General features: G+C 36.9%; 1 protein-coding gene across 1 annotated transcript in view; it reads right to left on the bottom strand.

Annotated features, from left to right (window-relative positions):
- chat.L (choline O-acetyltransferase L homeolog) overlaps positions 1 to 16,986 on the bottom strand; it is a 65,086-nt gene that overhangs the window by 5,660 nt on the left and 42,440 nt on the right. The window contains exons 7-13 of the mRNA XM_018225547.2: positions 9,094 to 9,271; positions 8,130 to 8,299; positions 3,810 to 3,910; positions 3,475 to 3,603; positions 2,564 to 2,686; positions 1,020 to 1,158; positions 115 to 177 (exon numbers count right to left, since the gene is read on the bottom strand). Of these exons, the coding sequence (XP_018081036.1) occupies positions 115 to 177; positions 1,020 to 1,158; positions 2,564 to 2,686; positions 3,475 to 3,603; positions 3,810 to 3,910; positions 8,130 to 8,299; positions 9,094 to 9,271 (903 nt within the window). The remainder of the gene's footprint in view (positions 1 to 114; positions 178 to 1,019; positions 1,159 to 2,563; positions 2,687 to 3,474; positions 3,604 to 3,809; positions 3,911 to 8,129; positions 8,300 to 9,093; positions 9,272 to 16,986) is intronic.

Below are 16,986 nucleotides of genomic sequence, written 5' to 3'. Positions count from 1 at the left end.
TTTTCCAGCTGCTGTAGAGCAGCTGTTGCAAGCAGCGGTGGAAAATGTATTATCAGAATTTAGTAAATATTTATTTCCCTATTTAAAATAATCACATAAAATTAATTTACTTACTTGAATTGTATATTCTGTCTGAGACTTTATTGCTGATCTCAGGTACTCCATCTTTTCTATATCCTGCAAAAAATAATAAAATATAAAGTCAGAAGTATAGCAGATGGTGACAATGATGGAATATTGGCTCAGTACTGTTTATAGACAATGTCGTTTGGACCCAACATAAAAATCATCTTTAGGAAGACCCTCTATATTGGGCTAAAGAACAAACCATAAATGCTTGTCGATCAACCCATATATTAGTCAAACAGTTTGAATATAAGCCATTTTGCTTTGAGGATAATTAAGTCATTTCAAATCAGAATGATGTTATAGACCTCCCATCCGTAAGCATTTTCCTTGTCAATTGATTAACCTGATTTAGGAAACCCACTTCTTTTCACCCTTTGAATAAAAAGACTAAGGCCAGAGGCACACATAGCATTTTTCCTGCTGGCTTAGATATACCAGCAGAGAAAAGGTCAATCTGCTCCCATCCACCCCTTGTTGTGTGTACACTGACAGGAATGCCATCAGCCCATAAGTATGCACAAAGGAAAGTTTTTGGTGCATAGCTTAACATTCCTGAAACCCATCCATGGGCTGTTGCCATGCCTGTAAGTGTGCCTGTTTGTTAAAGTTCTACAAACAATTTTTGGTCCATTTTTCTACACAAGATTGCTGTTAGACGTAATTTGCACAAACTGTTATCTCAATCTGCTTTATATGACTGCACTGTTAGGCTTTTCCTTAACTTAACATCTTACAAAAATCTATGCTTGTAACTGTTCTTACCCCTTCAATGACTATTTATTTTTTGGTTTAATTTCACCAGTTCTATCACATCATTAAACATGCATTATGTTTTGTATGACAAAGATTTTAGGAAGTCTTTAAGACTGTGACAGAGATGTGTTTATTACCGTTGTTGTTTTGTCATCAACCATTGCTTTTACAAATGCTAGCGCCTCTGCAGTTGATGACCTTATGTTGTCAACACGACCCATTTGAAATCGTCGAATAGATGCGCTCTCATAGGTTGGCACAAGTTTTCTGTGACAGCTATACAAAGATTCAAAGATTGATTATGCATTATTCTCAATTTATAGCGACAAGATTAATAAATATTTGATTCTGCACAATAGGCACTGTTAAGTAATATCTGATATGTACATTACAATATTAGTTGTGTAAAACTGTGACCTTTGCATTGAAATTACAGATGAAAAAAATGATTTTGGACTCAACCGGATCAATCGTAATGATTCCATGATGGCAGAAATGTTTGGCCTTTGTCAACTTCCAGGTAAAGTTGTTGTACCATGTTAGCCAGTCATATGGCAAAAAAAATACAAAAAGGTGGTATAAAGGTGATACCTTTATTGGCTAACTAAGCTAATCATAGCAAGCTTCCAGAACATTTTATTCCCTTTTCAAGATGAATATAATGAAGCTGTGGTGTTCTTTGAAATATATACAACATTCAGCTCATAGTTTAAACAACATATATATAAAAGTACAATGCAGCATTCATTCCCAGAATTCCAGCATAACTCCATCTGCTACAATCAGGGACAGAATAATGTCTGAGCAACCAAAGTTGCAAGGATTACTGCCAGTTAGTAGTAAGTTAAGCACAAATGGGCACAACTTGCCATTTCTACAGAAGCTTATCAAGTTAGATTGGAGAACTGCTTCAGGAATTTAGGAAAGAGCATCACAAAGCCTTTATATTTTTTACCAGCAAAAAGTATAGTGCAAGTTTGTGAACTTTGTGAGGGTTTTTTATACTTTGAATAAACTCACAACTCAAATGTTTTCTAATTTATGAGAAAAACTTAAATCAGTGAATCGGGGTGAAAAACCTGAATACTGAATACTCTAATTAAGTTTTCCACTGAAAAAAACTTGAATCACTCAATTTAATCAAGTTTTTGAGCAAAACCCACTGAAAAAAAACCCCCCAAACATCATGAAGGCCTCTTCCATTGACTTCTACATTGACTTCTACATGACCTTGGCAGGTTTTAGCTGGAGTATTTTCAGATTCCAGCTATTTCTGTCTTCGGGGTATAATAAATCTCTGAAATTTTTTAAGTTTTTTAAACCCAAAAATTCAGGTTTTGACTGAAAACTACACTCAAAAAACTCTTACATTTTTGGGAAAACATAACTTAACCTTTGATAAATCTGCCCCTAAATATCTAGCTGGTTGATATAGCTTTGTGATATTCTTATTATGTACTATAAATATATGCTTCTTAATTGAAATTAATTTAATTTCATAATAGATTAAGAAGTATATCCTAGAAGATTGAAGACAGAAAATTCTGTATTTTACACCTTTGGGGTATTGGTATTACAAAGAAAGAAAATTAACCTAGTAATAACCCAACAAAACAAATAGACATCAAATAATAGTATTACAGTGTACAGAACCTTGTTGCAAGTTACTAAATAAATGTACCTGTAAAATGCAAGTTGAAGTGCTACTTGAATGAAAGCATCAGGGCTCATTCTTTGTTTCTTGATAAACTCTTTTCCGTACTTCTTAAACTTATAAACAGTGAAATCAAGATTGTTCACAACTCTATAATAAAATGAACAACATGAGTTATAGCTTGCTGCTTGACAAAAACAAATAAATACATGATGTTGTTTAAGCAACACGGCGCAATTAAAATATTTTTATGCATAAGTATGTATTAAAATAGTAAATCATTTGGAAGTGGCATTTCTTCTGTAGTTTTCCTGCAAATAAGCCATATAGTATATTTGTTTATCAGAACAAATATTCAATAGTGCAGCTCTCTCATGACTCTCTTCTACCTGCTGTTGATTGTTGATGGCATTCATAAAAGTACTACTATCCTTTATACTGTATTCTGCCTGTTTGAAACACTTATGAAATGCAATTTGCATGGAAAAACAATAAGCTATTCCTCACGCAAAAGAGTAGAAACACAGCAAGTACATTCATTTCAGCGCCCATCCACAGAACAGTTTTGCTCTTGTTCAATCAGTGTACAATAGGGATGCTGATCAGTAAATGTGAATGCAACAGAGGCACTGTGGATGGAAACTCATTATTTCAATGCAAATAAAGAATGTTTAACCAAACTCAACCTCAAAGATGATGATTTGCATAAATAACTGCAACTTTGTTGGTGTTGCTATGTTAAAGGTTCCAATTGTGAACATATTATAGATTTACAGTACAGAAAGTGTTTCCTTAATACATTATTCTACATTATTCTGATTTTATGTGATTTTAAGTAAAATGTAACAGTGATTTCACCTCCAGGTTGTGATTTTACTGCTGAAAAGTCTGTTACTCATAATGGAATCAGCAAATTTTCCCTCCATTCCATACTGTACCTTTGGAGTTTGTGTGCTGAGGATTCTAAGTGCCCCTGAATTTCTGGAGAACATTTCCACCGAAGTCTTCTTGGAGCTGGTAACTCACTAACTGAATCTGCTCTCACTAATTTCTTGGGACTATTTTTCCTGCAAATAAATAACAGGTACTATAAGAACAAGAGAAATAATTTTCTTAAGGAAAATGTTACAAATGTGAACTAACAGATATAATAAAACGTTATTCTTCACTGTTTTAACACTACCAACATCTAGAAGCAATGGCTGCTGTAAAAAAATAGCCATGCCTTTCATTCCATTTCCTAGGATATGTTTTTGCCAACAGGAAGACTCACATGTATTTAAGGAGGTGCTCAGTACATTGTACAAGGACGATTCCATCAAATGGAGAATGCTCACAAATTGTACCACAGATCCCATCACTTCCCACGACAAACTGAAAGCAGAGAGAGGAGAGTAGAAGCAGATGCATCTAATTATTAGTGTTATGATTCATAATTATAATATAATTTTAAGCAACATTTATGTATGTATTATTTCACAATGTGAATAGGTTTTACATTATTTGTAATGTAATGTTTCTACAACAGGATTATTTTTTCCTTTCCAAAGTCCTGGTTCTGATTTGCAAACACAAAATAGCAAGGAGAAGGCTCTGCACTTAGTAGCAAACACAACCACTGAAAATATTGCATTGTATTTATTTCCTCCTGGTATTTATATAATGACAAATCTCCATAGAACTTTATAGAGATTATACACCATTTACATCATTTGCTGTCCCAGTGGAGCTTCCAGTCTAATGAATGTATATGGGAAAGTTGCTTAGCATTACATTTTCATTCATTCATTGAAAAAATAAAAAAAAAAGTAAATAAGAAATTGAATGGAAGAAATGTTAATAGGGATTCCCCTTTGCTATGAATTTAAATGGTACATTTGTAACACACATGAAGCTGAAGCCATCCTACATTCTGTAGATGGAAGCAGATGGATAGGTTGGTTTAAATGAGGTCTCCAATGGCTTATAAGAAAAGTTGTGAGAGAGTTTGTTTCATCCAGTACATCTGGTGCTGTCTGAGATTTTTTTATTTCCAAAAATTGGACATAATTCAGATTGCAAAGAAAAATGTTAAGGCCAGTAAAGAATCATTGATGTACCCAATTTAAAACAGAATAATAGAGTGAAGGTTAACATCCTGTCAGTTCCTGTCACAGGCTAAAACATTTAAATATAAATGACACTACCTTTAAATTATCATTCATTATTTGAAATTTTTATATTTTCCCTTTTAACAAACTTTTACTAAAACTCGAATTTACTGTCGACCTAACTCCCATTCACAAATTCAACACATTTATCAAAAAATCAGCTCGAAAAAGTTGGTGCGCGAATAGTCTCGTCAAAATCGTACAACAATTTGAATTGTACAATTTTTTTGACTTTGACGCTCACATTGTACAATTTTTCTGAGTTGTCGCATCAAAAACTCTGACTTTTTCGAATTATCATACAAAAAGCAGCGCAGATCTTCAAATTGTAAAAGGGACATCTGCCATTAAAGGATCAGGAGCAGCAAACACTGAAAGTGGCTAAAGTAATGAGAATATAATGTAGTTTTGCCCTGTACTGCTAAGTTTGGTGTGTTTGTTTCAGAATCACTGCTATAGTTTATATAAACAAGCTGCTGTTTAGCAATTTAAAGCTGAAAAATTAAAAAAAGGCACAGGATACACAGCTGATAACAAATGAACTCTGTAGTATACAATTAGATTCTTCAGAATTTATCTATCTACTGTGTTTCCTGTGCTTGTATGACTGCCTCATGGCTACACTTCAGCTTGTTTATATAAACTTTAGTTGTGTCTCTCAAGCAAACACACCAATTTTACCAGTGCAGGGCAACAGTACATTTAATTTGGTGTTACTGTAACTTCTACATGACTTCAACAGATTTAAGTTGTGGTATTATCGGATTGGGATTTTTAGCAGCTTTTGGGTATAATAAATCTCTAAAAAACAATTTCCCTCTAAATGTTTTTTTTCCTTTAAAATTTGAGTTTTTTTTGTCTCTAAAAATTTGTTTTCCCCTTTAAAAACTCGACCAGAAAAGATTGAGATTAAATAAATAAGTCCCCTAGTGTTTTCACTTACAGTCATATGAAAAAGTTTGGGAAGCCCTCTTAATTCTTTAGAGTTTTGTTTATCATTGGCTGAGCTTTCAAAGTAGCAACTTTTAATATATAACATGACTTATGGAAACAGTAGTATTTCAGCAGTGACATAAAGTTTATTGTATTAACAGAAAATATGCAATATGCATCATAACAAAATTAGACAGGTGCATAAATGTGGGCACCGCAACAGATATATTACATCAATACTTAGGGACAGATTTACTAAGCTTGAGTGAATTTTCGAAGTCCAAAAAGTTTGAATTTCTAAGTAATTTTTTGGATACCTCGACCATCGAATAGGACACTACGACTTCGAATTTACTTCGATTCAAAGTAAAAATCGTCCGAATATTTGACCATTCTATAGTCGAAGTACTGTCTCTTTAAAAATCCTTCGATTTCAATACTTCGCCAAATTAAAGCTACCGAATTGCTATATTAGCATATGGGGACCTTCCAGTGCATTTTTTTAACGTTTTTGGCATCGAATAAAAATCCTTCGATCGATCACTAAAAATCGTTCGAATCAATCCTTCGATCAAACGATTTTTATTTGATTGATCGAATGCTATTTTAGCGCTAAAGGATTTCAATTCGATTGATAAATCTGGAGCCTCCTTTTGCAAATGTAACAGCCTCTAGATGCCTCCTCTAGCCTTTGATGAGTGTCTAGATTTTGGATGGTGGTATTTTTGACCATTCGTCAATACAAAATCTCTCCAGTTCAGTTAAATTTGATGGCTGCTGAGAATGGACAGCCTGCTTCAAATCATCCCATAGATTTTCGATGATATTTAAGCCGGGGGACTGTGACGGCCATTCCAGAATATTGTACTTCTCTCTGTAATTAGGATCATTGTCTTGTTGGAATATCCAAACCCTGCGTAACTTCAACTTTGTGACTGATGCTTGAACATTATCCTGAAGAATTTGTTGATATTGGGTTGAATTCATCATACCCTTTAACAAGGGCCCCAGTCCCTGAACTAGCCACACAGCCCCACAGCATGATGGAACCTCCACCAAATTTGACAGTGAGTAGCAGGTGTTTTTCTTGGAATGCAATGTTTTTCTTCCGCCATGCAAAGCGCTTTTTGTGACGACCAAACAACTAAATTTTTGTCTCGTCAGTCCAAAGCACTTTGTTCCAAAATGACTGTGGTTTGTCTAAATGAGCTTTTGCATACAACAAGCGACTTTCTTTGTGGTGTGAGTGCAGAAAGGGCTTCTTTCTCATCACCTGCCATAGAGATGTTCTTTGTGCAACTTGCGCTGAATTGTAGAACGATGTACAGATACACCATCTGCAGCAATATGTTCTTGCTGATCTTTAGAGGTGATCTTTGGTCTGTCTGTAACTATTCTCTTAATCCTCCACATATGCTGCTCCTGTATTTTTCTTGGCCTGCCAGATCTGGGTTTTACAGCAACTGTGCCTGTGGCCTTTCATTCCCTGATTACATTCCTTACCATTGAAATTGACAGTTTAAACCTCTGAGATAGCTTTTTATAGCCTTCCCCTAAACCATGATACTCTTCAGAGGAGAGTCAAACAGAAGCACAACTTGCAATTGGCCAAATTAAATACCTTTTCTCATGATTGGACACACCTGCCTATGAAATTCAATGCTTAACAAGCTAATCCAACAAATTCGGTGTTTCTAGTAATCAGTATTGAGCAGTTACATGCATTCAAATTAGTAAAATTTCAAGTACCCAAATTTTTGCACAGACAGTTTTTCACATTTGATTTAATTTCATACAACTAAATACTGCTTCACTAAAAATCTTTGTTCAAAAAACACCCAGTACTCCGATGTTCCTGGGAAATGAAAGACATACCACTGTTATCTTTTTTTGTTGAAAGTGGACTAAAATATTATGCAGGCTGAGAGGGGTTCCCAAACTTTTTCATATACCTGTATGTCAATGCTTTGAATAACACATTAAAAATTGCATTAAAGTGTATTTCTGTCAAAACTGAGGCCACAAACCAGGCATATCGGGGTTATTTGCAGACACCATGAATACAAGTGCTAGCAAGGTACAGAGCCTGGTACTGTTGGGTACAATCCGGTTCTGTACTTAACACCTGCCACAGGAAAGCAGAAAATATAGAGATGTCTTGCACCTTATGGCACCTGGCTATACCTAGCCACATGTCTGTCATACTAGGGGGATTCTAGGAGCATACCACCCACCTTGTCTGAATTCAGTGTTGAGCACAGGCAGTGTTTTAATCAGAGCAAGGTGCAGAACTTTGGGCTCCTCTGACTGGGTGATGGAAAGAATTTGATGTAAAATTATATATTGATGGCTCATAGTGCCTGTTAACACAGATATTCCCTCCCTTATCCAATGATATAAATAGATTCTAACTAATTAATATGACTGACATATTGAACTGGTAAAGACAAAGGACAGACAGATGTATTTGTTTGTGTTTTTTGTTGAATAGATTAGAATTAAATAGTTACCTGCATGGGCTTATCGTACCATCGGTTGCCTCCATTTCTACCAATGCCCCCTCCATGAAGTAACTGCAAAGCCCTGTTGGTATCATCAAGATCTAACTTCGTTGGAGCATCCAAACACACTATGCACATGCACCGTTCAATCATATCCAAAGAATCGCGGTTTGTTGAATCTGTTCAAACAAAGTATTTACAAAAACATATTGATTTCTCAGTGATAACTAATGAAGAATAATGTGGATCTATTTTTCTTCAGCAAGACAATTTAATTCCTGTGTAAAACGAACACAGAGGCGGTACAAAAAGTGAATAGATTCTATTACATATCTACCTTATCTATTTACATTCAGCATCCTAGACTTTTAATTTTTTTTTAAAAAAAATTAAAGCTACTCGTCTTTTATATTTTAAAATATGGTAGATTGCTCATTATGTTTGCTAGAAATGTGATGTTTGTCATTTGATAACTCATATAGCTCATCATGCTTTTGCATTGCTTTTTCATCATTCCCAAAGTTCAGTGCTATCTTTAATTTAGGTTCACTTACTGTTACATTACCTTATAAATCAAGGCTATAGATTCAGGTTGACACAGTCTTTGATTATCATCCCTAGCAATATTTGTTTTTGTGAAGATGATAGAATACACAATATTCAGTGTAATTGATGAGGGATGATCATATGGTACACAACAGATGGTGAACTGCATACTTTAGTTTTTAACATTTTAGTTAAGGTATTCCTTGTAAACATCATAAAAGCTAATTACTAAACCATGACCACCTATATTTGCAGAGGATTTCTCTGTCTGAATGACTACGCTGTGTCTATGGTACCTTTAGTTTTCCCAATATCTCACTCTTAGCATCAACTGCTGCAGCACTGAATTACTAGATGCCATGGTACCTTATATATTCTAGTTTGCACTTAATAACCATAATAACTGTACAATTGGACAGTATCAAACCTTTCATTAGAATTTCTCGTGCACGGGCCCACTCAGCTCGTCCATCTGATGTTAATATGCCGATGGGAGGAAGCATTTCTTCTTCATTCTTTGCCATTCTGTCAATTTTACACAGCTGGGTGAACAAATCTCCCTCACTAAGACGACGAAAATTAATTACAACATCTAGAACAAAGAACTGAAGGCAAAAAAGAAACATTACTCAACATGTGATCAAATAATTCTTCATTTATTTATCTCACCATGTTATAGAACCAATATACAACATTGATTCATGCACTACAGAATTGACACCATAGTGCTAATGTGTAGAGACCATTTATAAAAAAGGAATTTAAAAAAATATAGTTAGGGCAGGAGTAAATATAGAGGTTGCTGACCCTGACATGATTGGGGGCCTACGAGTTATAGGGGGCCCACTTGGGACAATTGTTTCAGTATATATTTCTGAAAAATGTCTTACAGGGCCCTAAAAAGATTTTGCTCTGGAGCCCCAGTAACTTCTAGTTACATTAATGAGTAATGGTGTTCCTTAGTATGAGTAGATTTTTATAAGATACTCTGTAAAATTGAACAAAGAACAAATTTGAATCAATATTTGGGATGTCCGTGAGAAGGACAGTGGGGAGTATGAAAAGAAAGTTCAATAAAGTTTGCCGGGGGGGGGGGGCTTGGGGGGAGGAGGAACCCCAGAGCTCCCTTTTCATTTGTCAACAAGTATGGAGAATATATTTATACCTTAATACTGCATTTTATATATCATTCATGGAAATACACTACTGGTTGCTGCTTTCTTGCTAGTGCTAGAGCACTAATAGATCCAAACTCACACTCCATTAGTGTTAATTTATCCAGCACTTGTGTCTGTGGCATTGTTGTGCTCTACACTTCTCACCAGATTTTTAAGGAGGTGAGGAGCAGGTTTTCAGGACAATGCTCCTTTTCAGTATGCACGCACCGCCTCACTTTAACTTGCATGCATGAATGATGTGGAAGTTAGGGCACTGGATGGGGTATACCTATGTGCCTCCAGCAGCCTGCTCCCCAAGAATATATGTACATATGTTTTTTGCACTTTGCACCCTGTTCCACCAATTGTAAAAAAAAAACCACTAATGTCATTACAAATTTGTTTCTTATTGCATCTGCTTTAATCATGATTTTTTGAAAACAACTGTATAGTTTGATAGTTATGCTGCCAGGGTGCCCAATAAGTAAAGTCTAACTGATTACTGCTAATAAAAAGCTTAAAGGAATTGAAATTTGAAAGGAAAAATTAAAATTGGATCATTCATCTGACACCAACTGCTGCATGAAGACAGAACGGGGAGAAACAGATGCTGAGAAACAATGCAGAATTTTAATTGATTGTATTTAGAAAGTTTCTTACTTCAGTATGAGGAAGCTTATATTAAATTTTCATTTTCGCAATAGTTCTCCTTTAAAGACAAGGTATTTTTGTCAAAAAGACTCTAATGAAAGAGGCCAACTGTTTACCACAAATGAGGAACCGGCACACAGAAGTGAATGCAAAAGGGGATTAACCCCTAAATGTTTATTGTGTTTCGGGGGCTCGCCCCTTCCTCAGATGATCTCCTGACGAAGGGGCCAGCCCCTGAAACGTTTTGTATCATTTGACACAATCAACATTCAGGGGGTAATCCCCTTTTGCATTCATTAACTGTATGTGTGCCAGTTCCTCGTTTGTGGTTTCCAGTGGATTCAGGGGAGGACTGAGCACCAGTTTCCGGAAATTGAGGAGGGCCAGGGTGTGCGTACATTCTTTTCTATTACCAGAGGCCAACTGTTTTACATTGGCCAATGGTAATTTATTTCTAGGCCCTGCACTGAATGACATTTTTTGGAAGTCTGTTCACCAAAAAATGTATTACTAACACTGTATTGATTCTTATGAGAAAACACCAGCAAGTGCTTTATAATACATTTTGTTAAACATAATGCCTTGCAGCTAATGCCCTTACACCCTCCATTTGCTTCTGCCAAACAGGGTCATGACCACTAAAGGTGGTGCTATAGAACAGACAAGACAGAATCAGAATTTGGAATCAGATTCAATAGAAGCAGGCAGATTTCAACCAAATAATTTATAATAGTAAAAGCAGGATGTAGACTGACATAGACTGACACACAAATACAGTAGTTTATAACTGACAAGGCAGGCCACAGATGCTCAAAGGAAACAGGCTGATTAATAAATAAATCATGTTTAAGACATGGTGGTAGGATACAGAATTACAAATGCACAAGAGACATTCAGACTAATACATCATTTATAACAGTTAAGCCTGGGCGCAGTCTCAGCTGTACACAAAGAGAAGGACTAATACACAACTCCTCACAAGACCGAACACTGACAGACACAAGGATACACAATTTATAGTAGATAGAGACGTTGCGTAGAATTTTCAGCAACTGTCATGAAAAAATTATTTGGCCAAAAGGTTCCCCTGTCTAGTAACCCATAAGCAGCCAGGAAGAATTTACTGTTATTCTCTCTGAAAGCAAATATCTGACTGGTTACTGTGCAGCATCAGACTGGGGTAGCTTAGGCTCACCAGACAACCTGATGCCAAGGCCCATTTAATTATACTGTGCCAGTGTATATACCATAGCATGTGTAATATATATATATATATATATATATATATATATATATATATATATATATATATATATATATATATATATATATATATATATAGAGTAAATCGGCACTCACCATTCATATAGTTAAGAGCTGGGTGCTAACCAAATTCATAAATATCAGTCCAGCGAAAGCACTCACAGCATTGACGCCTCAAATATACATCAAAGGGCTTTTATTAGTGCATGGTGCATTAACGCGTTTCGACTCACATGAAGCCGTCATCAGGATCCTGACGATGGCTCCATGTGAGTCGAAACGCGTTGATGCACCATGCACTAATAAAAGCCCTTTAAAGTATATTTGAGGAGTCCATGCCGTGAGTACTTTCGTGGACTGATTTTTACCAAAAAAACAGAACAGCCAATCGAGTTTCAGTGATTCATGAATAAATAATTAAATAAATAGTTAACAATTAAAACACAATCAGTTACGTAAAAGAGCTAATAGTGGGAAATGAAAGTTATGTGGGACCCGACAGAATTTGTGTTGGCCTTGTTAAGGTTTATTCTGTATAAGAATTATTTCAAATTTGAAAAGCGATATTATCTACAGAGTGGCGGGACCGCAATGGGCTCACGAGTAGCCCCCGCATATGCAAATGCATTCAAAGCCAATATGAGGGTGAAAACATTTTTAAACATCCATTGTTCAGGAGATGGGGAACGTTTTATAGGTGCTTCATCAATGACGTATTTTTTATTTGGCTAGGAAGCAAGGTTAAATTGGAAATGTTTGTAAATGAATTGAATTCCTTGCAGGGGCCGATCAGATTCACCATGAGACATAATGTGGGACATTCACTAAGATTCGTAGTTGCGCCAGGCATAACTTCACTGCACTTAGCCGCACCTCGCCAGGCGTAGTTTCGCCAGCGCTTCGCAAATTCACTAAAATCCAAAGTTGCACTCAGGGGTAGCGTAAGGTTGCGAAGTTGCACTAGCGTTGATTCGCTAAGTGAAGTTACGCTAGCGATGGTTAATTTGCATACGGCGCCAAATTCAAATTTCAATGGATGAATATGTAGCAGCACTACAAATGCCTGGGAAACCTTCAAAACATCAAACAAAATTTTTATTTTGCCCTACACATGTGCCCACTGTATAGTTAAGTTGCCATGAGTTAGGGAATGTAGGGGGGAAGGAGGGGAGCCCCAAAAATTTTTTCGATCTTTTTCAGCCTATCACACATAATATAGAAAAAACGCCAGCGTTTTTTGGGACTTAGAAAAAATTTTAACTTTTTTTGAAGAAATCCCTATCTACTCTATTGCGCTTCGCCTGGTCTGAGGTGGCGAAGGAAGTTTAGCGTAAAAGGTAGCGTTCAGAACAATGCGCGCGTTAGTGAATGCGTAGTTACGTCCGTTGCGCAAATTCGCCAGGCATAAGGGTGCGAAGTTACACTAGCGAAGTTACGCCAGCGTCCGTTAGTGAATTTGCGAAGTAACGAAAATGGCCAACGCTAGCAAATTGACGCTAGCGTTAGGCGCTTCACAGTGGCGTAACTAGAAGTAACAGGGCCCCCCTGCAAAAGAAAAATTATGGGCCCCCAAATCTATAGCACTTTTTATACTGCTCCCCTTTTGTGTTCTATCTGGTCTCTTCTTTCCTTATGATTTATTACTTTTTACAATTTTTTTTTTTACAATTTTCCATTCCCCAATTCTCTCCTCCATCTGTATTCTAGTTTTTCACACTTTCAAAAATCCCCTCAAAACTTTGACCCTGCAGCATCATATTCCCACACATTTTATTTATTAGGTAAGGTATACAGACACAGCCAGCACGACAGTCACACATGTACAAACACTGGGTCAGGGGGGGAAACGTACGGTACTCGTCTCCAGACTCCACTCTTGACTCTCTGTCTCACATGCACAGCAGCAGCACAGTCAGGCAGCTCCGACCAGTCCGAGTCCAGGAGTTACGCGGTGCCTGCAGCCTAATCTTGCTTCTTCCGCTCTCCCTCACCTGCACCGTCACGTGACTCACGTCACAACGTGCGTCCACGACGATTACTCAAGAGGAAGAGGGAGGGCGGGCGGAAAGCTGAGACGGCGAGCGAGTACAGACGAGCAGAGAGAGAGGGCGGAAGTAAGAATGAGGAGCGGCGCAGTACGGAGCAGGGAGGGCGGAAGGAAGAGGATCTATTCTGTCACGGATGACGGATCGTATCATGTGCAGTGACTACTTGACTGCAAATTGTGCAAAAACACCCGATGCTGGCTGCATTCATCAGGGACGTTGCATCGAGCAGGAGGACATAGATTTCGGCCAGGCCCCCTCTCCTCCCGGGCCCCCCCGCAGCTGCGGGGTCTGCTTCCTCCCTAGTTACGCCACTGGTGCTTCGGCGCATAGTGAATTTGCCCGAATGACAGTAATATTGAATATCTTGATGTTAAAATATATAAGGAAGGGGTTATGTTGCAAACATCCTTTTATGTAAAGCCAACGGATAGGAATACGATACTGCACTATGACAGTAATCATCCGATACACCTTTTGGACTGATTGCCAAAGTCGCAAATGTTAAGGGTTGCATGAATAAGTAGTGACCCTGTCAGGAGAAAAGTGGATTTGGAGCGGATGAGTGAAAATTTTAGTAATGGGGGTTGACCAAGACAATTACTATAGGAAACTATGAGCTTGGCTTTGGAGTTGGATCGTGAGGAGTTACTGAAAGAGCAAGGTTTAAAGAGCAAAAAGGAGATCATGAAAGGGAGTATACCTTACATAAGCCAATATGGAGTGAATAGTGATAAGGTATGGAAAAGTACTTAAAAATTGGCCAATAGTGAAAATTGATGAAATCCTATCGAAAAGTTTGCCAATAAAACCTAATTTTGCGTATAAGAAAGGAAAAAATCTCAAGAAATTTTTGAGTCCCTCTGATCCTAAGGATAAGTATAAGAAAGCTGCAGCACAACATTTTCTCACCCCAAGAGTATTTAGATGCAGTGTACGTGTCTGATTCTGGGTTCACATTTTTCTCATCCACACATGGGAGAGAGGTATGATATCAAATACAGAATGGATTTACCACAACCTACGTAATACACATAATAAAATGCTCATGTGGGCTTGTGTACTGCAGGAAGATGATTAGGCAACTAAAGGAGAGGATGGGAATGCATACGGCTAGCATTAGAGCTGCACTGGACCCCCAGATAGATGATAAGAGACAAGATATAGCCCAACAGTTAGTGGTGAAACACTGGTTTGAAGCTAAGCATTATGTGGCATCCTTTAGATGTATGCCTATAGATCACATTGAGGTTGGCTCATGAGAAGGTGATATGAATTTGTCATTGTTAAAGAGGGAGGCCCACTGGATAAACAAATTAGATTACGTGTCTCCCAGGGGCCTGAATGGCCAATTAGCATTGAATTGTTTCCTCATATAGGCTATGTAATGTCTTCATATAGGCTGTGAAATATTCTCTTATCATCCTGAATGCAATACTAAGAAATGTATCAAAATAGAACACATTATGTGGAATGTTAAAAATATTGTTAAAGAGTTAGCTAGAAAAGTGATACTAAAAGGTAAAATTTATTTTTGACAGGATGGAATAGTTACGGTATCTTTCATTTTTGATATGCAACAAACAGATGGACTGAATGGATTTTAACTTTGGATTTTTTATATTCACATATACACAACCATGACATGTTGTGGTGAGATGGTTCTTATTTAACTATTTATTTGATTATTTATTCATGACTCACTGAAACTCGATTGGTTGTTTTTTTTTGGTAAAATGGGAGTGTATAAATGAAAATGTAAGCATATTCACTTTATCCTTGATAAAGGTACCAAAAGGGACCAAAACGTTGGAAGCAGCATGAAGTAAAATAAAAAAGACACATGTAACCACAAAACTGGAAGTGCTGGTTCTTCTATGCATTATATATATATATATATATATATATATATATATATATATATATATATATATATATATATATATATATATATATAGATATAGATATAGATATAGATATATATACACACACATATACACCGTATATATATATATATATATATATATATACAGACTGCGTATCTTAAAGCACTGCGTATCTTGACAGCGCTATATAAATAAATGATGATGATGATGATACAGACTTTCAGCTTTAATTCAGTGGGTTGAACAAAAAGATTGCCTAAAAATTTGAGAAATTAAAGCCTTTTTCTAACACTTTATTTCAGGGGCTCAAAAGTAATTGGACAATTGACTCAAATGCTATTTCATGGGCAGGTGTGGGCAATTGCTTCGTTATGTCATTATCAATGAACCAGATAAAAGCCCCGGAGTTGATTTGAGGGGGGTTGCTTGAATGTGGAAGATTTTTCTGTGAACAGACAACATGCGGTCAAAGGAGCTCTCTATGCAGGTGAAACAAGCTTAAGGATAAGCTGCAAAAACAGAAAAAAAAACATCAGAGAAACTGCTACAATATTAGGAGTGGCAAAATCTACAGTTTGGTACATCCTGAGAAAGAAAGAAAGCACTGGTGAACTCAGCAACGCAAAAAAAGACCTGGACGTCCACATAAGACAACAGTGGTGGATGATCACAGGATCATTTCCATGGTGAATACAGACCCCTTCACAACAGCCAAACAAGTGAACAACACTCTTCAGGAGGTAGGCATATCGATATCAAAATCTACCATAAAGAGAAGAATGCATGAAAGTAAATACAGAGGGTGCAAGCCACTCAAAACCCTCAAGAATAGAAAGGCTAGGTAGGAATTTGCAAAAAACATCTAAAAAAGCCAGCACAGGTCTGGAAAAACATTCTTTGGAAAGATGAAACCAAGATCAACCTCTACCAGAATGATGACAAGAAAAAAGTATGGAGAAGGCGTGGAACAGCTCATGATCCAAAGCATACCACATCATCTATAAAACATGGTGGAGGCAGTGTGATGGCTTGGACATGCATGGCTGCCAGTGGTTCTATCTGGTCTCTTCTTTCCTTATGATTTATTACTTTTTACAATTTTTTTTTTTTACAATTTTCCATTCCCCAATTCTCTCCTCCATCTGTATTCTAGTTTTTCACACTTTCAAAAATCCCCTCAAAACTTTGACCCTGCAGCATCATATTCCCACACATTTTATTTATTAGGTAAGGTATACAGACACAGCCAGCACGACAGTCACACATGTACAAACACTGGGTCAGGGGGGGAAACGTACGGTACTCGTCTCCAGACTCC

Source organism: Xenopus laevis, chromosome 7L, assembly GCF_017654675.1.
Source record: "Xenopus laevis strain J_2021 chromosome 7L, Xenopus_laevis_v10.1, whole genome shotgun sequence".
NCBI classification, from domain to species: domain Eukaryota; kingdom Metazoa; phylum Chordata; class Amphibia; order Anura; family Pipidae; genus Xenopus; species Xenopus laevis.
The sequence above is the reverse complement of the archived record's forward strand: the minus strand, read 5'-3'. Positions and strand labels throughout refer to the sequence as shown.